The 24,163-nt window shown below is 40.5% G+C and overlaps 1 protein-coding gene across 1 annotated transcript in view; it reads left to right on the top strand.

The window, feature by feature from the left end:
* The window catches only part of LOC145480775 (cation-independent mannose-6-phosphate receptor-like), a 42,918-nt gene extending 19,132 nt beyond the window's left edge, over positions 1 to 23,786 (top strand). The window contains exons 12-36 of the mRNA XM_081459100.1: positions 1,016 to 1,245; positions 1,787 to 2,076; positions 2,461 to 2,752; positions 3,331 to 3,760; positions 4,252 to 4,396; positions 5,963 to 6,215; positions 6,913 to 7,190; positions 7,637 to 7,741; positions 8,480 to 8,635; positions 9,261 to 9,401; positions 10,779 to 10,964; positions 11,825 to 12,038; positions 12,832 to 12,914; positions 13,482 to 13,630; positions 14,714 to 14,757; positions 15,265 to 15,360; positions 16,038 to 16,161; positions 17,213 to 17,278; positions 17,768 to 17,857; positions 18,378 to 18,547; positions 19,313 to 19,395; positions 20,404 to 20,486; positions 20,858 to 21,004; positions 21,263 to 21,350; positions 21,994 to 23,786. Coding sequence (XP_081315226.1) covers positions 1,016 to 1,245; positions 1,787 to 2,076; positions 2,461 to 2,752; positions 3,331 to 3,760; positions 4,252 to 4,396; positions 5,963 to 6,215; positions 6,913 to 7,190; positions 7,637 to 7,741; positions 8,480 to 8,635; positions 9,261 to 9,401; positions 10,779 to 10,964; positions 11,825 to 12,038; positions 12,832 to 12,914; positions 13,482 to 13,630; positions 14,714 to 14,757; positions 15,265 to 15,360; positions 16,038 to 16,161; positions 17,213 to 17,278; positions 17,768 to 17,857; positions 18,378 to 18,547; positions 19,313 to 19,395; positions 20,404 to 20,486; positions 20,858 to 21,004; positions 21,263 to 21,350; positions 21,994 to 22,095 — 4,045 coding nt within the window. The 3' untranslated portion in view covers positions 22,096 to 23,786. The remainder of the gene's footprint in view (positions 1 to 1,015; positions 1,246 to 1,786; positions 2,077 to 2,460; positions 2,753 to 3,330; positions 3,761 to 4,251; positions 4,397 to 5,962; positions 6,216 to 6,912; positions 7,191 to 7,636; positions 7,742 to 8,479; positions 8,636 to 9,260; positions 9,402 to 10,778; positions 10,965 to 11,824; positions 12,039 to 12,831; positions 12,915 to 13,481; positions 13,631 to 14,713; positions 14,758 to 15,264; positions 15,361 to 16,037; positions 16,162 to 17,212; positions 17,279 to 17,767; positions 17,858 to 18,377; positions 18,548 to 19,312; positions 19,396 to 20,403; positions 20,487 to 20,857; positions 21,005 to 21,262; positions 21,351 to 21,993) is intronic.
* Positions 23,787 to 24,163: the final 377 nt, after the last annotated feature.

Genomic DNA, 24,163 nt, shown 5'->3' with positions numbered 1-24,163 from the left:
CAACCAAGAAAAAAAAACAATCGGAAAGCTTGGCTTTCACCTCAAGACTTCCTTGTAATATATTAAATGTAATTTGTTCAATCCTTGACTTTGATATTTCTTTTGTGTTGCTTCCTTGAGTCTCAGCACCATGTTAGACTTTAGGTACATGTACATCAAAACTGGTTTATTGTACAGTCGAACCTCTCCACAACGGCCACGCTGGGGACTGAGGAAAGTGGCTGTTGTAGAGAGGTGGCTGTTATGGGGACATAGGGGTGTAATATGACACCTTTTTTACAGGCTCTGCAACCTTTTTCATTTAAAAAAAAAAAATGTTTATTGTCAGTAGCATATACACACGAAACACAATCATAAAACAGAAACTAAACAGCAACAGAGACCAGCGACATGCAGTATGGATCTAGTCTGGTGGCCTGTTACAATAAAAGATGTGGGGGTTTTATGTACATCATTCATCAATCGTTGATTAACTGGCCATTGTAGAGAGGTTAAAATTTGAGTGAGTATACCATTAGAACCATCCACCAGGACAAAAAGGTGGCCGTTATCTAGAGGTGACTGTTATAGACAGGTGGCCGCTAGTGTCGGTTAGACTGTAGTCAGATATCTAAATCACCTTCATTGTTATGCTTTCCTTTGTTTAAACTCAATGGAATGATCAAGTAGATGTGTAAGTTACATTATATGTGAATGTAAATTCTGATGACTAACATCCTGCCATGAAGAAAGATCTGATACTTTTCAAACTTCCTGTGTGCTAACTTTTGAAAAGACTAGTGAAGCTTGCTTTTGGTGAGTTCTGGGTGTTTTCAAGATATTGTAAAACGTATTTTCGTGTGGTCTCAGTCTTTCAAAATGGTTGCCTTTGTGGCCATGTCAAATTCTAACCCTGTGGTCATGTAATGTCTAATTGCCTCCCCCCCCCCTACCCTGGGGACATATCAGACACATTGCCTACGTGTGCATTCCTCCTGTGATTTCTCTTTTTTTTTTTCTTGATACAAACTTGTAGGGCAGGGGACAATTTTGAACAAACTGGACAACAAAGAGAAGTTCATATCAAGTTCTACTGCAATCCAAAGAAGCCATTTGGAGAGCCAGCATTTAGTGGGCAGGAGGGAAATAAGTACTTCTTTGATGTTCAGACGTCACTGGTGTGTTCACCTTCAGCTGTTCAGTGTGCAGTGACGTCAGAACATGATGGCAAATCATATGACTTAACTCCTTTGGGACTTCATGATGGTAAGCTAAATGGCTGCTGTGATAATGTCTAAGTCTTTAAGAAATGGCCAGTGCTTGGGTGGCGTTTATCAAGTTGTCCATGCAAGCATTATGTTAGGGCCTTCAAAAAAAAGTGTAAATGGTGCTTAATGTCAGGAGCATCTCTGCTTTAAACTGATCAACAATAGATGAGTGTAGGGAAGGTGCTTGTAAGGCTTAAGGAGCCAGGTTCACGAGCTAACCCAGACAACCCTGTAAATTCACGAGCCTCCCTGCACACATGTAAGCCACGTGTAACTTTATAAGCCTTCTTTTAGCTTCCAGAGTGCAACAAGAACATAGTGAATTTGAAAAAATTACCTTACACAACTTTGGTAGTGACCCTCAAACCAGATTAAATTTATCGTGTGTTGAAATGTTAGACTTTGAGGGAGGACTTTGATAATAGAAGTAGAGATTATAAAATACAGGAGTGGGTACTGAACTAGGCTGGGCAATTCCAAAATGGAAATGAGTGGTGGTATTTGATTGCAACTTTGATGTATGTGTGCACCTTTTTAAGGTAACTGGGAAGCAGTTGATACCAGACCACAGGACAGACACCTTCATTACTTCATCAACATTTGTCGCTCCGTGAATCCAACCCCAGAACTCATGAAATGTCCTGGTGGAGCTATTGGTGCTTGTCAGATCGACCACAAATCCAAGAGAGGATTCAACTTGGGATATGTGCAGAGTAATCCACAGATAGCAGCCAGTGGGGAGCTGTCGTTGCAGTATTCTGGAGGGAGTGGATGCCATCACCAGTTCAACAGAAGCATTAGAATCGTCTTCTCATGTTCAGATATTATGGTAAGGGACAGGATTGCAAAGCGCAAATATGGTGAAGGAAGATTGCCTCGAAAATGTCTCGTTACAGGGTATCAAGGAAATAACAACCCCTCAGCTTGTACCTTAAAATGAGAAGGCCGGTCACGGGCAGGGCTGAAAAAATTGTCATCCAGTTGTCCTGGATAAGTAGATTTTCATCCCGGGCAAGTAACTTTTTATTCTCACTTGCAAGTCGTCTTCCAACTACGTCCAAGAAAGTTAAACTAAAATTTTCCCAGGGCAACACAATTTGTCAGCTGCCAAAGGGCAAGCTGGAGTTTAAGTTTTTTGCAAGCCCTGTTGTGTTTTTTATAAACAAAGTATGTGGTAAGGTTTAGTGTAAAGTCTGTGTTTCCATGGCTTTAGGGCTCTCCTATCTTCGTGGCTGAATCTCCAGAGTGCGAGTACCTGTTTTCATGGCAGACACCCAGCGCTTGTCCACTGACTCTAGAACATGGCAATAACTGCACAGTGGAGGACAAGCAGTATGGTTACATGTTTAACTTGTCCCATCTCTATAACAAAGACAAAGATTATAATGTTAGTGTCAGTGGCGCCCCTGGTGTAAGGATCATTCTGAATGTCTGCAACAAGCTAGTGCATATCCCAAAAGGATGCAGTGAAAAAAAAGGGACAAACGTGGGAGCATGCATTTTAAGTGAGTTGCAGTTTTTACAGATATGAATGTTTATGGAGCACATCTCTCCTGATAATCATTAGGGAGCTTAAGAAACCAATGGCATGTTAGCTTTAATTCGTTTCTCAGATACGTTTTATTTCGTCGTTCCGAAACATTTTTTTTATTCCGCTTATATGCCCCCCGGATAAAAGCCTCCCCCGTTTATAAGCCCACCCAAAGTTATATAAGCCCAGGGCTTTAAGGTGGGATTTTACGGTATGTAAAATTCAGTCTACCAGTTTTCTGTTGCTGATTCTCATTTTGTTAAACCTGGTTTAATTTAACATGTTCAGTTGGTGTGAAAGGGGTATTAGAAACCCTTGGCGTACATTTTTAAGTATGGCAATGGTTGATCTTAACTTTTGGACAAATTTTAAGCAATGTGGAATGCTGGAATGCCCTTAAGTGACAGTATAACATCTTGTTACATTCGAGAACTCTTCTTCATATTAATGACAGTTCTGTTGACTTGACTTAATTTTCTAATAATTATAGTGATATTTTTACGTTTTCTAATTAGACTGATTTTTGTCTTACACATATAATGATACACACAGATGCGAAGCCTGTATCGATCCTTCAAAATAACAGCCTCACATACTACAACGGCCAGATTAACATGACGTATGGGAATAGGAAATCGCCTTCACTTAGCTTCATCTTTGAATGCAACCAAGGCATTACTGGACGGGAAACAGGTCCAACTTGTGAGAAGAAAAAGGGCCAACTGTATGAGTGCCATTGGCAGACGGCTTATGCTTGCAGGCCCATGGGTAGCGTACAGTGCAGTATTCGGAATGGCGATGGCAGTGTTGATGATCAATACGACTACACGCTGTTGTCTAAAAGTGAAAGAAACTGGCAGGCACGAATTCCAGGCCCAAATCGTGAAGGTGTGGTTTACTTAATAAATGTTTGCCGAACAGTGGTATTGCAAAAAGTCGCACGGAGGTGTCCCCCAACTGCAGGCGTTTGTATGGTGAAGGGGTGAGTATAGTCAAGCGTTCTAGTGTAAATAAAATTATTAAATTACAACAGAGGATGCCACATCACCCTTAGCAGGTTTTCATGCAGGTCCTCTATCCTGGTCGAATTGGAATCTGAAGATGTTGGTTTTTGTGGGGGTGGGGGGGGGGGGGGAAGGAAAAGGTTTTTCTGGATGAAAACCGAAGAACCGGAGTACCGTGAGAAAAACCCCTCGGGGCTAGGCGAGAATCAATAACAAACTAAACCCACAAATGGCACAAGGCTGGAATTGAACCGGGACCACATTGGTGGAAGGTGAGCACTCTTACCACTGCACACCATTTGTCAGGTCACAAGCGCCCAATTATAATCCTTGGTAGGGAAAGACAAGTGTCTTGCTCAAGATCACAACGCAGTGACCCTGACTGAAGCTCAAACCTTGGTCCACTTGATACTTAATTTATTGCTTTAACTGTTAGGTCCACATTTTTCTCTCCCTTCCCTCCTCTTAGCATTAAATATTATAACCTTGGAACTGTAATGCACGGACCCAGAAAAGAAAATGGCAATATATACTTACTGTACGAAAATGGTGACGACTGTGGCAATGGAAAGAATTATTCTTCCCGTATACAAATGGAGTGTGGAGACACTGAGGTAAGTAAAGGTTCTGACTTCGAGTTCTTTGTTTTCGTTCCTTGTTTTCGCTTCAATAATGCTTTTGAAAAACATAAGCAAGTAAAAACTAACGATATAATGTCCCAACGTTTCGGCGACCTCGTGACGCCATTATCAAGGAATGAATGAATGAGAGCGAGTTCAAAAGAGGTGAATGAGGCCTGTAGTTTTACTTAAATGTCGTCAAAATGACTACCGCGTCCCTGTTTCTGCTAATGTTGTCTGTTGCATTTTTCTTGAATTAAAAGGTCCAAGCTTATGCTCAACGACTGATGGTTGCATCTTAGAACGTGTTCGTAATTGTTTGATGTACAACTATACATCAAACAAGTCAGATCACGCTTGAATGTTACAAACAGATTCGATCCGGGCTTAAGTCTTTGTCTAACTTAACTTCGCCGAAACGTCGGGACATTACATCGTTAGTTTTTACTTGCTCATCTTTCCGCTTTGTGCCAAAATAATAAGAGCGCCTGCAAAGAAACGTTCCTCAAAAAATCGGCTCTGGTCGTGAAATTGTCAGTGTCACCATTTGACATATCTTTTCTTTTAATTGGTAGTGTTAAATATAGTTTCCCCTCCCATAAGGAGTTATCTTAGAGAGTTGACATTTAACTTACGATCACCACACGGAAGCTGTTCCTTTGCTGAAGGCCAACAGCCACCTGGAGCAGAATTAACTGACCATAAAAGAGAGGTCTGTTAGGTGGTCTTTGTAGAGAGGCGGCTTTTGTAGGAAGCTTTCAATGAGAGTAAAGTCCGGGGGGGGCAACTCCCATATAAAAACGACTAGAGTGCTCGTTGGAAATTTTGAAAAGAACCCCTAAAAGGTACCAAGATCCTGTTCTGTGGGCGGGGCTTCAAATGTTTTACCGCTAAGAGGTACGAATTGTAAAACAGCACATTATCTCCTGTCATATTTTTTCGGCTCAATACCCTAAAATGTACCGCAAAAGCTCTGGCTGTTGACCTGTTGAGGCTGAAAACCCTAAGAGGTTTCAAAACCTCGTTTTAATCCCTGAAAGATACGACGAACACCCCGGGGGTAAAGACGGTTTATCGTTAGCCTTGTAGGTGATATACTTCTGTTGAGATATGATCCTGACTGGCGCACTCAAGAGGTCATTACTGGAGGTTTGATTGAATTTGTCTTCACCAACAGCGGACTAATAGTAAACAGTGATAATAAATATCTTTAAAAGAGGAAGCGCCCATCATGAAGGGTAAAAGAGTTAATGCCCCATATAAGGTAATCCCAGTTCTCTGTAGGATAATCGTATCATGCAGTCGCTTGGTGCCTGGATGTTGTCGTAAAGGATGAAAATGCACGTTAAAATGTCTTACACGTAAGCTGTCCACTTGAGCAAAGTTCGCATTACAAGTCTAGCTATTTGTTGACCTTGTTGGGATTTCAAAAACCGGGAGTGATTTAAAAATTAGCCCGAGCAGGATAAAAAGGTTTGCTTGCGGGATTGACTCTCCTACTGTCATGCTCTCTTGTGTGATATCGTGGTAAGTTGATTCACAGTATTTCTTGTTTCTCAGGGTGAGCCCGTGTATGTGACCATGTCAAAGCAAACCTGTGTGTACGAATTCCTTTGGATCACCAGTGCAGCTTGTCCGGTCAACACAAAGAATCAAAAAGTTTTTGACAACTGCACAGCCATAAACCCTCAAACAGAAGTCTTGTTTAATTTGCAATCGCTGAAGAAAAACGACGAGGACTATCTTGTACGCGACAAGGATAACAGTACTTTATTCGAGCTGAATGTGTGTAGAGAACTAGTCACACCAAAGGGTAAGTGAAGAGACCAAAATGAAAGCGCGAACATATTGAAGTTTCAAGGAGTGAAATAAAGAACACTGTATTCTTTCGGGACTATCTTGCCTGGCAAGCCAGTCGCAAGATGTGATTTGGTACAAGTTCGCGGGAAAAAAAAATTACAGGCAAACGTAAGGAAAATTAAAAATGCGACTGGACGTTTTTCAGCACCGTTGCATCTCCCACATTTGGTTAATGTAATCCTTTAGCTAGTATCTCGGCTTTGCTATTCACAAATTGTTCAGAATTCAATTTTTTAAGAAAGTAATTTGCCATCGGATTCCCATACGAACACTGTAATTTCTGACATGTTCTGCCTACCCGTCAAAATGGTTTCCAAATCCGGTATAAGGTTTATTTAAGTAATAAAATAAATATTTTACGATATTTCGAGAGGACGCCATATCAGCCTTAGCTGGTTTTCATGTGGGTTCTCTATCGTGGTCGAATTGGAATTTAGAGATGTTGCGGTTTTTGTGGAGGGAGGAAAACCGGAGATCCCGGAGAAAAACCCTCCGAACAAGGCGAGAACCAACAACAAACTCAACCCACATATGGCACCGGGCCGGAATCGGAACCGGGCCACATTGGTGAGAGGGGAGCGCTCTCTTACCACTGCACCATCCCTGCTTCCCAGTATGTTGCTTACAGTAGAGATTTTCTTCTTTTCAAGGTTGTGATAGCAAATCCGGTGTTTGTCAACACGTGGGAAAGCAAGTGTACAACGCTGGAAAAGCCAACAGTCGCCTATACTTTGATGACGGGGTCTTGTATTTAAACCTGAGCGGCGGAGATGCGTGCCATCATGTGAAGAAAAAAAGAGAGACGATCATTCAGTTTGTGTGCAACTCAGCTTTAAGAAACAGTGATCTTGGGCAGCCAGTATTTATTTCTGAAAACGATTGTACGTATTACATTGTATGGCACACTCCACTTGTGTGCGAAAAACAGGTACGTACAAAGTATCTGAGGCTTGAAGCATGAATTCTCCTTATTGGGTGCCACATGCATCCTTTAATGCTGCTTTTGAGTGACTGCTTTTTGGGTGACTGTCTATAAAAAATAGACCTTTTTAGCTTGGGTGGTTTGTTTTCCATCACAGACCACGTGATATTCTCTAGAGAATCGTTCTTTTATCCGTGTAGAAATTTTTTCATTCATATACGCGATTATTTGAACATTTGAAAGCAAGAATTCTCAAGAGTATTATCATATGTCTGACACTTATTTCTCATTGGTGAAAGAGTCTTAAAATGTACCTTTGTCCCTTCGCCCCGCCCCACACGTGCGTCAGAAATAGGGCGCGCGCGCTAGGACATAAGTCTCCAGTTCTTTCAAAGTTTTTTAACTATTGCATAAATTCATTAAAGGTCGCGGCATGTTGCCTCTTTTTACAGTATGAATGTGCAGCCACTAAACAAGTACAAGTCAGCAAAGGCAGTACAATCAGCACCATCAAGTACAGTCTTGGACGACTCATGAGGACAGATGCTAACTGGCTGGTACGTTATAACACAGAGGGACGGGGAGGGAAGATTGGAGGGGGGGGGGGGGGAGGGGAAGTTGGGCTGAAAATATCTATGCCTGCAGGAAAAAACGAGTGCCCAGAACATTGTCAAAGTATATTGCAAGGCTTTCTTAACGGCAGGCTGCGGCTCTTTCTACGAATATATTGCAGGGTTGGTAGTTTGATTGGCACTCGATGATAAAATACTTCGCGCTAAACATACAGAGTTAGTTAACCGCCGTAGCGCGTAGTAAAGTGGAGAATTGTGGGATATTTTGCCCTGTCAGAGCGAGCATGGCAGTAAAAAAAATACTAAGAATGAGTTCATTAATTGACGAATGTTCGTTGATCTCTCCCGCGCGTACTTGACTTGGCATGTTTTCTTAACTTTCGGTCCGTGCTGTGAAGCCCGGCTTACGGAAATCGACCGGAGTAAGCTCAGTCCTTATCTCACGGTACGGATCCTTATTAAAGGAGGTACGTTACGGCTTGCGTATCTTGAAAAGTTTAGCCTAAATTTTACAAGTTCTCTGTTTACATTCCCTGTTAATCTTCTCCATCCTTAACCATCGTTGTTCCTTTATGGTTTGTTATTATCTTTGTGATGTTTTTCTAACTTAGGTAGCAACTATTTTCAGGCCTCCTTCAATTTAAGGGCCATTGTGTACGTGGCCAAATAAATCAAAATGCTGTGATTGAGCTCCTAATATTTGAGGGAAATATCTTAAAACAGGTGACATCGGAGGATGGCGTTGATGACTCATACACTTACTACGTGAACTTGTGTCGTCCTCTGGTACCAATGCCGGGAACGAACTGTTCTGCTGGAGCGTGGGCTTGTCGGGTCAAGAAACAAGCCGACCAAGAAAGCGGGAAACATGAGATCCAGGTAAAATGGCCACATCTGTCAGTTGTGTCTCGAGAAAACAAATACATGTAAGGGGCTTCATGTATTTTCGAAAAATATTGAGCCTCGCGACTTAAGGATTTAGCGGTACTTACATGTGATCTGCTCCCGTCTGGCTTAGTGATCGGTCGGCAGAGCAGCGGTTAGGTAATTAATCTGGAGGGTGTGGGTTCGAATCTCACTGAGGTTAAAGAATTTTTCGTTACCTCGTGTGGCGCGCTCCTCCCCGAAGGCTTCTTCTCGATGAGAAACGTAGACCAGACGCGTGAAAGCGGCGGAAATCAAGCCTACTTGTGGTGCTCCATTTCTTTGCTAAGGTTAAGGCTAAGGCTGAGAACGAATAAACTTGGGTTGATTTCTAGCACTCCATATTACTTCAGAGATAATTCAGTTACTTTAACATTCCCTCTTTGCCCCCAGTAGTGTTTAATGACACTAGCGAATTATCAGGGCGATCTGATAAGATGCTGAGGGATCCCTGTGCTAAACTAACATCTCATCAAGGGCGCGTAGAAATACTCCATAGTTGTTTTGTTTCACGCTACAGAAACCGGGATACGCTCCCGCTGTGTTGGTTGTAAGTAGTAATATATGTGGTTATGTTTAGAGCTTGGGCCGTGCTGTTGATCCTCCAAAAGTTGATGACAATGGAGAGGTGCGACTTGTATACCTAAGCAGCACTGGTTATAAAGATGGCAAAACCAAAATGGAGCTCCACTTCACGTTCGCTTGTGCGTACGGCTCATTGGTAAGTTTGTTAATATAATTAACAATAATTAACTGTGCAAATGAATATATGAAAGATCATATATGAAAGATATAAGAATATATGAAAAATCCCTGTTTCTCTCACCATGTAACCAGCTCCCAGTGTCTTGATAGCTCAGTGGGTAGAACACTGCAACGGTATCGCAGAGGTCATGGGTGCGAATCCCTTTCAAGTCTAAGTTGTTTTCAGGCTTTATTTTCACAGCTGCTTGCTAGTTGTGTATAAAACTGCGATGATCATTGATGTCTTAAAAATTAACTGTGTTAGAGCGGTTTTCATTTGAGTGTCGAAAGTAATTAGATAATTACTTTGGTTTTGGGTTTGGTTTTACTACGGTTTGAAATTGGCTGAGTAGTCTAATTGGTAAGTAATTGATTTGGTTTTGGTTTTACGACACTCAATTGAAAACCGCTCTAACAATTTAATTTATTGAACAATTATTAACTTTAACGACAATTTAATGCAGTTAACAATTTGCACCTAAACTATATGTTAGAACCGTAAGACTTAAAATTTTGCATTTGATAATGGCGACAAGATGACCCCGAACCGCTATGCTCTAGCGTTTATTTTTCTTTTAACATATGATTATGAGCACACTGCTACGCTACCCACCATCTGCAATAGACCAGATAATGAGTAGCGTAGCCAATCAGACAACTACATTCATGATAAAACGCTAGTAGATATATACTAATTAAACAATAGTGTTTCTGTCGAGGAACTATCGGCTGATAGTTGCCCCGTGTAAATTTGATGTTCTTAAAACAAATATTTGCCTAAGAAGCGAAGCTTCGAGGGCAAATATGCTAGTTTTAAGAACATCAAATTTCCAAGGGGCAACTATCAGGCCGATAGTTCCGAGACATTCTATCGTCTTCATTGTTCACCACTAAATTTTCTTCCGCGCGCCAGTTCAAAAATCATATTGAATTATTTTCAACTGTTTTAGATGAAACCCGTGAAAGCCAAATGTAAAATTTGGAAAAGAAAACAGATAAAAACCAACTTAATACAATTGCAGTTGTTTATTTTCTGTAAGCCCGCTTTTTTACAGAATAATTTTCACGGACGAATACTATCATCCACGTATTTTCCTCGGATGGGCACTATGGGCACTATGGGTTAATGGTGTCTCTCCGCGGATGAACACTATCGTGTCACGTGATCAATTTAAATCAATAAGAATCGGAGAAAATTTAGTAGTGAACTGTAGTGGCTAATAGTGCACGATAGCTCAACCAATCAAATTGCAGTATTTGTATTAGTGTGTCCGTCTACGTTCCAGACAGTCGTACACCTTGAAAGCAAACCTGTTTTAATGGTGGTTGTAATATTTTTCTTTTTTGTTTTCAGGGTCACCCTGTGTTGCAGCAAGTAGACAAGAATGTAATCCACATCAGCTGGGCGACATCGGCAGCCTGTTCTGAAGCGCAGACGGCGGAGCTTGACAAGTGCAGAGTCTTTGACAATAGCACAAGAGAATATTACAGCTTGAAGCCGATTGCCAAATTCACTGACAGTTTAAGATATTACAAAGTGGTATGACTCCTAATGTACCAAACCAAGGGAGATGTATTGTATCAAACACGAAAGACCGTGTTTGGCCACATTTCCTAACACCGAGAAGAAAGTTGAAAATACGACGCGTAGCGGAGTAGTTTTGATGAACTGCGAATGTGGTCAAACACTGTCTGGAGTGTTTGATATATCTTTTCAATTGAAACTAAAACTAAGGAGGAAACGGAGAACTAAAATCGTAAAAATCTATGCTAATTGAGATCAGATATCCAAAGACCGTCACTGTCATGACTTCCTTTGTTTAAGCTTACAGCTATTCCAGATAAGGGGGTGACCTGGGCGAGTACATGGTCATCAGTGGTTTGAACTGGGATCCTTCATTTACGGCCTTATCATGAAACTGTCCTGCAGGGACCAGTTTCTCGAAAGACCCGGAAACTTTTCGGGCCCGAAAAGCCATTTTTAGTTAAGACAGACAGGTGTATACGCCTGAAACTTCTTATGGAACCTCTGTTTATATTAAGAATATGTGAATAGAGTTATCGCGAACGCTAAAAGAGCGGTAAGGACGAGACGGGGTTTGATTGGGACGCATACTGCGCCCGTGTCTCGTCCTAAGTAAGTAACGCTTCCTCGTCTAAAGGTCTCACCTTGTAATTTCTGCCTGATTTCGAGAGAATAACACACTACCAGCAGTCTAATCTGGCGATCATTTTCACACTACTATTTGAAAATTTGAAAGCAAGAATTTTCAAGAGGATCATCGCATGGTCTGAAATGGGGCAAAAAACAATTAGCCGTACAATCTAAAAAGGTCTATAGTAGAGTTCCCATGAGGGGCAACAAAAGTAATTAAATGAAACACGATCTTTTTCTTGTAGGGAAGTGAAAATGATCCGCATTATTTCTTGCTGTCTATTTGTGACGGGTTGCATTTGAGCTCGGCCGCAAGTAATTGCACAGGAGCGGGGGTGTGCTTGGTGGCACATAAGACGTACAAACCTTTGGGCCTGTACGCATATAAAGCGATGACTTACTTCAAGGACGAGGAAATGTTGATTCTGAAGTACTGCAGTGCAGCATGCGACAGTAAAGGTTGGTACGCATGCGCCAGTGGTCGAAGGCAGCGTGGCCGAGTAGTCAGCGCGTCGGAGTGGCAATCCGGCGGTCCCGGGTTCGAGTCCCGCTCCAACCACTACCTGGCTTTGTTTCACGGTAGTCCGGCCTGAGTTCAAATCCTCGGCCACGCTTGTAAATAGCCAACGGGTTTGCCTCCGGCCAGTTGGGATTCTTAACAATGTTCTGTTGAATTTGAATCATTTGTTTCAGTTCTTTTGCTCAGCCCCACTAGCCTTTGTGCTATAAACACTGCCGAAGATAAATTAAGGTTATTGTTGTCAGTAATGGCGACAGAGTCGTGTGCTTTTCACATGAGGGGACATTGCATCCACGCATGTTTTTGTCCCAAGACTCGCGTTTGACTTCTTGTGTGTTTTCAGGTTCACACTTTTCACGCTTCAGAACATGTACATGTAGTATTGACAAAAAGTTAGTGAGGACATGACGTAGGGTTGTAATCTCCCCTTCCGTGAACAGCACGTGATGTTCGTGTTACTGCATGTCACTGCGACGTATTCTATCATGAAGTAGAAGTCTTGATCATTATAGTTGACGTGAAACGATGTTTTTGGAAAGTCGTCGTTGTGATACTCCATCAATTTCCGTTATTTTCATGCAGGACGTGCATTCCAGAGTAGCGCAGAGATTGCTAGGCCAGCATGGCGGATTGCGGACACGTCAGATCCCCTAAAAAAAAAACGAAAACTTGCAATGTTACGTGACGTTTGTAACGATTGCTGAAACGAGACTGTTATTTTCATTTTTTCAGATGCTACTGTAATATCAAGAATAATATTTGTGTGTGACAGAACTCAAAGAGGCAAAGGAAAACCAGAACTGAATACGTTTAGTGTGAGTAATTTTCGTATCTGACTTTTAAGCAAGTATCGCCTTTTCCTTTCTTAGTATAAGTATATTTTACTTCTCTTACTGTGCTTGTGTGATCTTGTTTCTTTTTTTTTTTCCTCTTCTTTTGCTTTTGCGCAAAGGAGCTTTTTTCTGTGTGACGTAAAAGAACCCACACACTGATCGAAAAGAGCAGGAGACGTGGTTTCCGGTGTGGTGGTCTATCTCTCATCTGATGGTTAAATGCTCGGAGATATTAGCTGCATAAGCTACTCTGAGATCCGAGGATAAATGAAGTAATGTATGTATATATGTATTGCGCTTTCACGCGTTTAGGTTTGCTTAACTACTTTGTCCCAAATTATGTCATTTTGCGTGACGATGACAACTGCTGTAGAGACACACGGCAACATGGAATCTATTTGTTAATTTGATCTCGTGCTAGATTGTGACTAGATGGCGTGCGTTTTTAACCACAGTAAAGCAAAACCAAGGCTACTACTAAGAACTTCTGACACTCAGTAATTTAAACCGCTTTATTAAGGCAGCATTCTTTTTTTTTTCTTTCAACAGAAAGACGGTGCAGATTTTGCATGGAGAACAAGTCTCGTTTGCCCTCCTCTGGAAGAGGAATGCAGCTACACTGATGGTAACAGTAATTACAACCTGCAGTTGCTGACAAGTCGAACGCGAAGCTGGTATTATGAACATAATAAAGACAGGTATTTAGTCCTTTCCTCTCACGTCCTCTCGTTGGCTGGCCGCTGGCGGTTCTACCTCATACCTTGTGTTTCCTGTTGCCTCCAGTTTCTTTCCTTCTCTGTTTATTTAATTCTATTAATTGTGTTCCCATCTTTGTCTGCTTTTTATTTTTCCTGGTTTAAATGAAAAATTGCTGCCCTTTTATTCGTATGTTTTAGACTGTTTTTCCCATTCTATGTAGTTTGATTCTAAGTTTATTCATTCAAATCTTAGAGTAATGATTTGATTGATTTAAACATCTTTTTGTTGGTATTGCAAGCTCTCAAACAGTCAAAGTTCGAACAGCCGCATGCACAGTTTGTCATTACGTGGAGACTTCGACCTCAGAACCTGTCTTAATAACTTGGTTTTTAATCGGCTGTACATCAGGAAGCCAGTAAACAAACGTGTCAATAGAATTAAGAACGCGTGTCTCGTCCCCAGTCTTCTTGCGTTCCTTTTTGGCCTCCTTTGTTGTTGTTGTTGTTGTTCTTTTTGCTTCTTACTCACTTCACTGTCGCAGATAGTCTAGCCATCAAGATTGTTTTATGATTCTTTTATTATTTTAAACACCAACGATTTACTGGATGATGAATGAACGAACGAACGAACAAATGAATGCATGCATGCTTTATTTAACGTGGATATACGCTTAGTTTGAGAGCTAGTTTACAGGTATTCCTCCTAATAACTAGTGAAAACCTAACAACCAAACAACGCCAATGTCACAATTCATGAGGTATACTGATTAAAACTATTCAAAACTATTATTACAATATTACCGCCGCAGTCAAAATAATATTAAAACTAATGTTACAAATTTACTAATCCCCGAAATTTAGCGATCTAATTCTGTTTACTATTTCATTGGTGCGTACTTTTATTCTAATGTCATTTGATAGATTCGTAATTAAAACAAAATTACACGGTGGCTTGAAGATGTGAATTTTATTTTCTCGTGTTAAAAACGATAATTTACTCGGTGCGCTCGTTCGCAAAATATTGTGTTAACCACTCGAAAACAAACTTCCGTATAATATCCTCTTTTTGCGTTCCTTGCATAGCTTCTGGATTAACATCTGTAGAGGCATCAGTGATGGCCCACCAGGTATCTTTCAGTTTTGGTTGTATACATTAGTTTTACTTTTAATCTGTGTATTTTCTGCATATTTTCAGTCTTGCATATTTATTTATTGTACCTTGCAAAGTATGGAAAATAAACTACCGTAAAATTGTTTAATACTTGCTGTATAAAAGGAGTAAGTATTATAACGATACAGTTGAACAGCAGGGAACTTGAGCACGGACGTTGTTAAGTGACCGCGACGTCAGTGACCAAGGGACTCTGAAAGAGGTCGCTGTCTTTACCGTCTGAGCAAAGAGATATTTTCGCGAAAGTAACATCTTCGAAACTTGCCTCAAAACCTCGAGAAAGCCTTAGGCCAACATTTTTACCTTTGGAGTGATTGCCCTGTCACTTGTAGCAATTCAACTCCCAGATACTAAAATTTAAAAAGAAACTCTAACCGAATAAAACAAAACTACGCATAAGCCTATAAGAACGCATTGCGAACCTAATTTTGTAAAAAAAAAACGTCCCTTGTTCCTTTTGCAGGTTGTCCAGCAACTGCGTCAGTATGTATGAAGAGAGGAGGTAGTGACAAAGTAAACATTATCGGGCTGACAAACACACAGAGAATGAGCATGAAAGGTGAGCAGCTTGGGTGCCAGGGGCTTGTTACCAAGGGGCGCATCTGACATATTCAAAAATGGACCGCTTTGATAGTGACGCTGTGAGCTCCACCTCAAGTTATAGCACTCGAGGAAGTGGAGGCAAACCCTCCTAAACATATCAAAACTCGAAGTCTTTACTTCCTACATTCTAGGAACATATGCGATCTAGCATGTTCGGTTTAGAATGGCAGATTTCTATCTTTCCCAGACGAAAACGGGGCTGCCCCCTCCCCGCTGCTGTTATGTAGTCAAGTGTTTAGACATTTTAAGGTTTAAAGTTCACCTCTTTGTATATTCTCTCGAGTTTTGTCCATAGACAAGATTCAGGTAAAAGTTAAAAGTTTTTAAGATTATATTCCAGGCAAGCGGCCCATGAGGCTGACTTTTATCTCCGGTCTCGGTTAGCATAAGGCGAGTGGGGTTATTTGTACTCTCCCCTGGATGGGATGCTAGTCAATCGCAGAGTTATCCCCTCCCCCCAGAATTTAATTACCCAGCGGCCATTTCAAGCTCCCTCCCAGAGACCCTAGGTGCACTCTGACAGAAAACCGCCTTGCCAAAGAACACGAGGCAGGTCAGATTGCTACCTCCTGGGCACTAGTCATTTGGTCACCGCGCGTTCCGTTGCTAATAGGGAACGTATTGTGTTTGCAGGTGGCCATTTTCAGTTGACATATTCTGGACTCCCCCCAGTCGAAGGATGTTCCAAAAGTTCAAATTCGAAAGTGGTGTTTTTTTTTGAATGTGGAAATCATGTCGGACAACCACAATTTGAAAGGTACGTTAGGCGAGTGATAAAGTGCTGTATCTACGAAATCAACGAAGTGAGTTTTAAAGGCGTAGTTCTGGTCTGTTATAATCAGCGACTAACATTTTCACCTGTGCACTTGGCTAAAATTGTGCATTACCTTGCACTGTACATGCAATGATACTTTTCCGGCGGAATATCATTGACATTTGGAGTGAGCTACCTTAAATTCCGGCAATGTACCTTTCGCGCGGGAAATTTAAGCAAGTGAATTCATTAGCTTGCAAATCCAGTTACATTTTGGATATTTTTTCTTTGTGTTTCAAAAGTTAGAACACATGAAATAACTCTGAACTAACGAAATAGATATATGACTAGGTTATATAACATCATCATCATCGTTATAACTTTATTTGAGTGTCGAATGTATTTAGCATTGTTGTGCTAACTGGGGACACTGTAAATAAATAAACAAATATTGCAAATAAAACACAAATTATAAAGAATCCCAACTGGTGCGAGACTGACCAGTTGGCTATATTACACAACGCGGTCGAGAAGTTGAACTCGGGGCTACCGAGAACAAATCCAGGTAGTAGTAGGGTGGAGGGATTGAACCGGGGACCTCCAGATGTCAAATCCAGCGCCCTAAACCACTCGGTCACGCCGCTCCACAAGTTTTCCTTACCAATGGCTCAAAAAGATCAGTTACTGGGCCCTTAAATAAAGTTGCCTAATTCAGTTAAGCAGAATCAAAGTACTACGAGCTTTAGGGGACGTCACAAGGCACTTTTCTCGAGAGACGAAAAATCTCAACTTTCACGTAGTCCTTGATGACCTAAGTCACGCGACAAAATGTCTCGGAAACAGATAAAGGACTGGTAACAAATGTCCGAGAAGCAGAAATCCTGTTTAAAATGTTTCAACAAAGCTTTGCAATATTTTCCCTCTTCTGGCCAGTCTTTGGTAAAGAAAAACTTTTTTATGAATATTTTACGAAAGTGTTTCATAAGGCCAAAGGTTTTCACAGCGGCTGACGCAGGCCGTTCCTTTGTTAATCAATCTGTGTATTTCACCAAAGGGAAGACTGGTCATCATGTTCGTTTATTATCAAATGGAGAAGTTCAGTAGCCTGCCAACTTGAAAGGTAAGGACTCTCAACAATACTGGTATCTGCTTTTAGAAAACACCCAGTTGATTAAAACGCGCGCTAAACGCTGCGCATCTGTGACTGTTAGCGTAATATGAAGCACCAGGCGCCTCTAAGAGAGGATTCACAAGATTGGCTGAGAAAACAATAGAAAGCAAAGCAATGAACCTAGCCCGGTGCGTGAAACAGAGAACGGATGAAATTACAGGTTCGGAAGAGGTGATTTGGCTGCATAATGAAGGCGCAAGCAAAGAAAATTTAAATTCTGGTTATCGAACTGAACGAGGAATTTTACATTCTATTTTACAGTTTTCAATTTACACTGCAGTGCAAATTAACTATAAACTTGCCTGCACTCAGCCAATCACAATGAAGCAATACAGGGTCGACTGCACACAGTTGTTACCCTTTCTCATATTGTTCCTTATCTTAGCACCTGGTACTACTGCCAGAAAATTTGATTTTATTTTCGTTATTTGTTTTCAGGAAGAAGGTTGAAGAAAACAATTGCATTCTTAAACATCCTGTTACGGGCAGAAGCATTGATTTCAAAAGACTTGCTCACGATTCCAAGAGGTTAGATTGGTTTAAAAACAACAAAGAATCACGTGAAGACAATTATAAACGTGTGTTTGAATGTTGTTATCAGTGGTCACTTTCTCTCTCGGATCGCCTTTTCTGAAACATAGCTAAACTTCGTGTGTGCAAATTTTGGGTGCCGCTTAATGACAGTCGAAAATTCTCATCGGGACGACCAAAGGGTGGTCGCAGCCGCGTGGCAGAGGTGACTGGTTATTAGGCGTTCTATTTACAGTACATTACTGACAATGATTTCGGGACTTTGATAACTGGCCGCTTAACAGGGGGTGGCTGCTTCGACTGTTCGACTATTCCCAAACAAGTGAAAAAGAATAAAAACACAAGGCGAAGCAACTTGCATTTGATTCAAGTTTTGATTGGATCTCTGGATTTTTCATTTTTTTAGCTTTTTGTTTCTGACCAGACTGACAAGTGTGGTTTTGATTGTGCTCAATGTTGAAAGCCTCTATATTTCATGTCTTAGTTAATTTATGAACTGTTGTTGTTCATTTGTTAGTACATGGAAAGTACCGGGAAAGGATGAGCATAATAACGAAGTGTCTTACTTTATAAATGTTTGCGGTAACGTGGATGATGACAATGCGCCCGTGGGCTGCAACAAGAAAGCTCAGCTCTGCATGGATAACACACCATGGCACGTGCGATCCAAGAACTTTTATTACGAAGGTATGTTCCACCTTAACACCTGGCTCGGCAGTAGAAAAGTACAGTAAATTTTTATATAGTGAGTAAGCAGACACCTCGACGTGGTCTATTGCAAATTCGAGAATCTAATGGCCAATTCTCTCTATTCGGACACGCATGCAGGGAATCATGGTGGTTGTATTCATTAAAACAAATATCCAGTCCAAGATGATGAATACAATTACCATGATTCCCTGCGAGTGCAACTCATGGAGGCAGTTGGCCATTTTGTAGTTGGCTTTTGCCTCTGTGTCAAAACGAGTCCGCGTGCAAAACCATTCATCTGTGTTCCGCTTAGAGGTTAATTTTCTTGCAAATCAAACTCATTTTCATATGAAAGGTTTTGCACGAGGACTCGGTTTGAAACTGAGGCACAAATTTGCACACTGTTCGTGTCTTTCTCCGCGGACTGTACTTTCTTTATGCTCCGGCTGGTCACTTCCTCGCGTTCTCTTTACCTTACTATTACTAAAGCCAGGTTAAATATACATTAGTTAATTAACGATTTTATAGTAACTAAGAGATCCCTGAGAGGAAAGTAATTCCTTTAAAAGTAGAGTTACCCAAGGTAATTAAAACGTGATTGAATAACTCGGCAGAACTGTTACCGTGTGCTTTATCGTTTTTGTTTTGTTTTCTTTTTCTTTTTCTTTTCTCTGCGGTAACTCCCAATAAAATCTTCCTTATTACAGACGTTCGTTTTACCTGGCTCTAGTTACCCTTTGGTTTTGTTTTTCCTCTTGGTAGGCTCAATGTTCTCTCTCGAGCTGGCAACAAAGGAAAAGACAACTGTGGTGATTAACTTCCAATGCTCACTAGGGGAGGGAGTGGTGAGTTTTTGTTCCTGTTGATGGAGCTCTTACCAACCTATGTGAAAGATGGATCATTATTAAGGCGGGGGTTAACCTAAAATGCTGTAAAAAGAAGTTTGAAGTTTTGTTTTCATCGGAATTTGAATCTTACGGTATTGAAGTTTTATTTTGAGAATTTCTGTTACTGTGAGTTCAAAGCTCGTTTTCTCAAAACGAGTTATTTTTGCCTTTGAGAAAAGATATTTTGAGAAGGATTTGTTCAATTGAGCTGAAATTTTCAGGATTTGTTGTTCTGAGTAAGCTTTGTGTTTTAAGCAGAGAACTTTTCCATCCAGTACATTTTGAGGAAGTTGTGCATTGAAACGTATGCTGGATTTTCTGTATCAGATTTAACTGGTCACCATTTCATGTGTTTTAAACTTTCCAAAAATCTCTCGGCTTAAAACAGTAAGCTTGTTTTTTTACTATTGAAAAATGTAAAAATTATATATTTTGATCAGTTCTTGTAGGAGTTATCTTTTCTTAAGTAAACCCTGGCATTCCCCAGCGGATGGCCGATTTAATCAGCCGGTGTCAGGTTACAATACAGTTCTAGGGTCCAAAAAAGCTTTCTAAAAATGTATACTTTGCCATGGTTTTCAATTAGATCTTACCACAAGAAAAGTTTGATAAAATGGTGTGTTTTTATGTTAATCCCACCTGAAGTCCATCGCAGTTTCCCTCAACGTATTGGCCAGGTTGCTCTTGCTAACAGCTCTCTGTACTTATCACGTGACCTTGTCAATCAAAAACTGTTCAGAGTACAAAATGGCTACCAAGAGTGAACAGAGCGAGGTGAAACTAGATAGGTTGCCAATTCGTGACTACTGATTCGTTAGATTTAGAGTCTGCAAAGAAAGTTGCAAATTTACGTGATTGTGAACATGCGAGTTAAGCTGGTTAAGTTAAGGAAATATATTTCGCCAGATTTTATTTTAAAAGCTAGGCAAAGAGCATAGAAACAACATTTCTTGCCTTTTTTTTCAGGGAAGTCCTAAGTTTGATTACGTGTCCAGCAACGCGCACCGCTTCTTTATATGGCCAACATCCATTGTCTGTTCAAACGACCTGTAAGTATTGCTCGTTCTGCCGGGTGTATTGTATTTTACACCATGCCATAAAAAATACAACCAATCAGAATAAAGGAAGGCCGTAGTTTAATCGACCTTCCCAACCTTCCCTTCCCAACCTTCCCATCATGCGCTGCGCGTATCTCGCATTGACAGTGTTGTCCACTGTATTTTCTATGGCGTGGTATAAAATAGTTACGCAATAATTTCTCTGGTATGCCATGGAATATCCTACTTGCCACTTATATTTTCTTGATATACACACTCGCCTTGAGGCATAACTCGTTTGTATATATGAACTCTTTCAAACTTTGTAATACTCTAATTGCCTTTTGTGATTTTGTTTGTCGATGTTTTTGTTGTTTTTTCAGGAGTCACGAAGTGACAGATATTCCTGAGGCTGGCCACAAAACAGCCAAGTCTGCTACAAAGAAAAACTTGGGCATCGCCTTTGGCGTGCTGTTTGCGGTTTTTTTGATAGTAGTCTTTGCCGTTGTTTTTTATAAACCATCCAGAAGGTAAGTGACTTTTAACCTAATGGTAAAAAAAAAAATTAAAAAACATCAATCTCAGGGAAATGTGAAGTAATCCCAGGGGAATGTCCTTTGAAGCCGCTTTTTGTTTTAAAGGGCACGAAACGAGCCGAAAGGCACAATACTTATTAGAACTGACGTTTTCGCCTCGCTGGTATGCCAAACTTGCTGATAACCGCGGTACTTTCGATAGAAATCACTCCACTATGGTACTGAATTTTCGTTGTGTGTTTATTATTTTAGACATTCTATTATTTCCTGTGTGCGGATGAATTTCAAGAGACATGTTCTTCGGAAGGAGATCAAGTTTCCAGTGTACAGATATCAAAAGGTATTACCACGCTTAGCCAATATTCACCCGCAGCCAGTCTCAGTGTGTTTTATGGTCTTTGTCTTTTAAGGCTTAAAAGCACTTTCTAGAGCGTACAGAAGCGCTCGGCTGCACCTCATCCATCTCTGTCCTCTTCTCTCAAGTTTTTTAAAAAATTTCCGCGTGCACATAACAAAAAAAAAATGCGCACGGCCGCTTTAACTATTCCATTTTAGACCTTATTATATCTCTCAGTTACTACGTGCGCTTTGATTGGTCAATTTTAACGGGCCGTATTCTACTGTACGGCCCGCTAAAACTTCAAGTTGTTTTTGTTGCCAAAATGTTTCGTGATTAATCAAGTAAAAGATTAAAACTTTCTTTTACTTTAAATCGTGTATTAAAACGTGCTAATGACTTAACAACGATTTCAAATTAACTCGTTTTGCTTTCGACTTGCTTCAGAAATTTGAAGCCGTTCCACGTGAATAGCAATCGTTCCCGAATCCGTAGGGAAAAAACTTGGTCCGTAACTCACAGTACGGACCTCCATCTCGGTTAGTAAGAGGTATTTATAGACAGTGTTCCTGATAGAGAGTATTAGTAGGTTTTTTTTAACTCAGGAAAGGCTGTTAATCTCAAGAATACATGTTGCTTTTGACAGCTGAACGTTTCCGATGACGATGAAGCAGATTCACTCATAAAGGAAGCAGAAGGCAGCGACGAGGAAGTGGAAAACGATGATGACGATCTCTTGCCATTTTAGCCGAGAGAGACTGGATATACAATGCATTGCAAGCACAGCTGCATCTCGGGATACCTTAGTTAAGAATGAAACGATAGTGACAACAGTCGCTTCCAATGTTAACCGAGAGAAACTGGGTACAGTGTATGCCACTGACCATCCAGTTTGTAGTCAGATTTGCATCTCGTGCTTTCAGATAACATTAATTGTGTGCAGATGAGTTTTGCTAGACAATGCGACGTACGCGAGTGTACGTGATGTGTAGAGATGGCTGTGTGGTCAGAGGTGTAATATAATGGGTGACAGATTAATGCTCAACTTTGGCGCCAAATTTCTACGTTAATTTATATTTTCACTCGTGAAATTACAAAATTGCCATAGCAACGTTTGGCGCGAAATTTCTCGATACAATAAGCAGGTCAAAAACCAACGATGGTAAGCGTAACTTGTCACCTATGATATTTTGACACGGCGCGCGTGAAATTATTTCCTAATTTCACTCGTCGCCATTTGATTACCCATACGAATTCATGAATGTTGTTCTCGTTGGGATCTAGTTAACTGCCCGAAATAACAAAAGGTAGACTTAAAGTCTGGACTTGTGAGACCAACAAGTTATTGGTCACAATCGTGGAAAGGTTTTTTTGAAAGTAGAATTTCACAGCCAGAGTTGTTAACTCACCGCAAGTATTTAAATCCAAAGTTTTGTGAACTTTTTCATAATAAATTCAATCAGGTTAGTTTTCAAGAATTAAGGGAGAATTAAGATTCTGACCTAGTGACGTAACGTAAGAACAAATGACGGTGAACTTTTCATTGTAGCAAAGTCGTTTTTACAGGGGAGCTTAAATTTTTTTTACAAAAATTAGACAGATAAATTTTAAGATGTGAAGTTAGAATTGTAATTATTGAAATTGCCATCTAGGGTGGCCAGAAATACTTAGAGATAAAACGTTAAAGTGCCACTATGATGAAATTCTCGATATCCATGTTTTTACATTTTCGTACACAATAGGTCTCTGCTAGATATCTTGGCACATTTCAGTTTATTACGAACATTAGAACTCGCCGTTTTTGGACCTTTATTTCCGAGAATTTACGGCCGCCATTAATTTTCCTTGTTCCAAGTCTTGGTTGAGAATTGGAGAAAATGATGTCATTTTCTCAAAAATACCTCACGGGTTGAAATTATAATAACAATTCATGTGGAAAATTGCACGAATATATGAGCCAAAGTTTTTGTTATTCTTTATGCGAATTGCGGCTAATTGTTATTATAACGGTAACCCGTGCGGTATTTTTGAGAAAATGACGTCATTTTCTCCAATTCTCAACCAAAACTTGGAACAAGGAAAATTAATGGCGGCCGTAAATTCTCAGAAATAAAGGTCCAAAAAAGATGAGTTCTAATGTTCGCAATAGATTGAAATTTGCCAAGATATTTAGGAAAGACCTATTGTGTACGAAAATGTGAAAAATTGGGTATCGAGAATTTCATCATAGTGGCACTTTAATTATGAGGTTTCACTCTTATAAATTAGCGAATTTTCACTTGGCTAAAGGGAATGGTCGGAAAAACGACTGACGCCTTCTAGTTTTGTTGCTTCAAAAAACAGCAATTTTCTGGGTTTAAATAGCGGTAATCGTTAATTTTGAGCTTCTCGATGAATGGTTTGTTACGAGGTTAATAAAGGAGAAGTTTTATTTAATAATCCATGTTACTATGGCTTTAAATTAACAGATGTGCTGAGGTTATACAAACCGAACCAGGACGTGGTGCTTTAGAGCTATGCGAGCCAGTTAATTTGTAGCGACCTCAATTCAAAATGAAACAGTAGACCATGCTACACCAGGGCAGTGTACAGCTGTTTATAGAAAAGTTGTACTGTACGAAAGCGTAAATTGAAAGCCCCTGTGGTATTATAGGCAATGGTGGTTTACGGTTGCTTGATTGAAGCTCAAGGTGTTTCGGCTTGAAGGAAACAGCGCCAACACGTGTGTTTCTTCCTGCTTGCTGAAACACTGTGAACCTCAATTAAGCAACGCCAAATTATTACGACCCTTAATACCAATCCACGTTGTTCTGTAC

Source organism: Orbicella franksi, chromosome 3, assembly GCF_964199315.1.
Source record: "Orbicella franksi chromosome 3, jaOrbFran1.1, whole genome shotgun sequence".
Lineage (NCBI taxonomy): Eukaryota > Metazoa > Cnidaria > Anthozoa > Scleractinia > Merulinidae > Orbicella > Orbicella franksi.
This window is presented reverse-complemented; position numbering and strand designations above follow the sequence as displayed.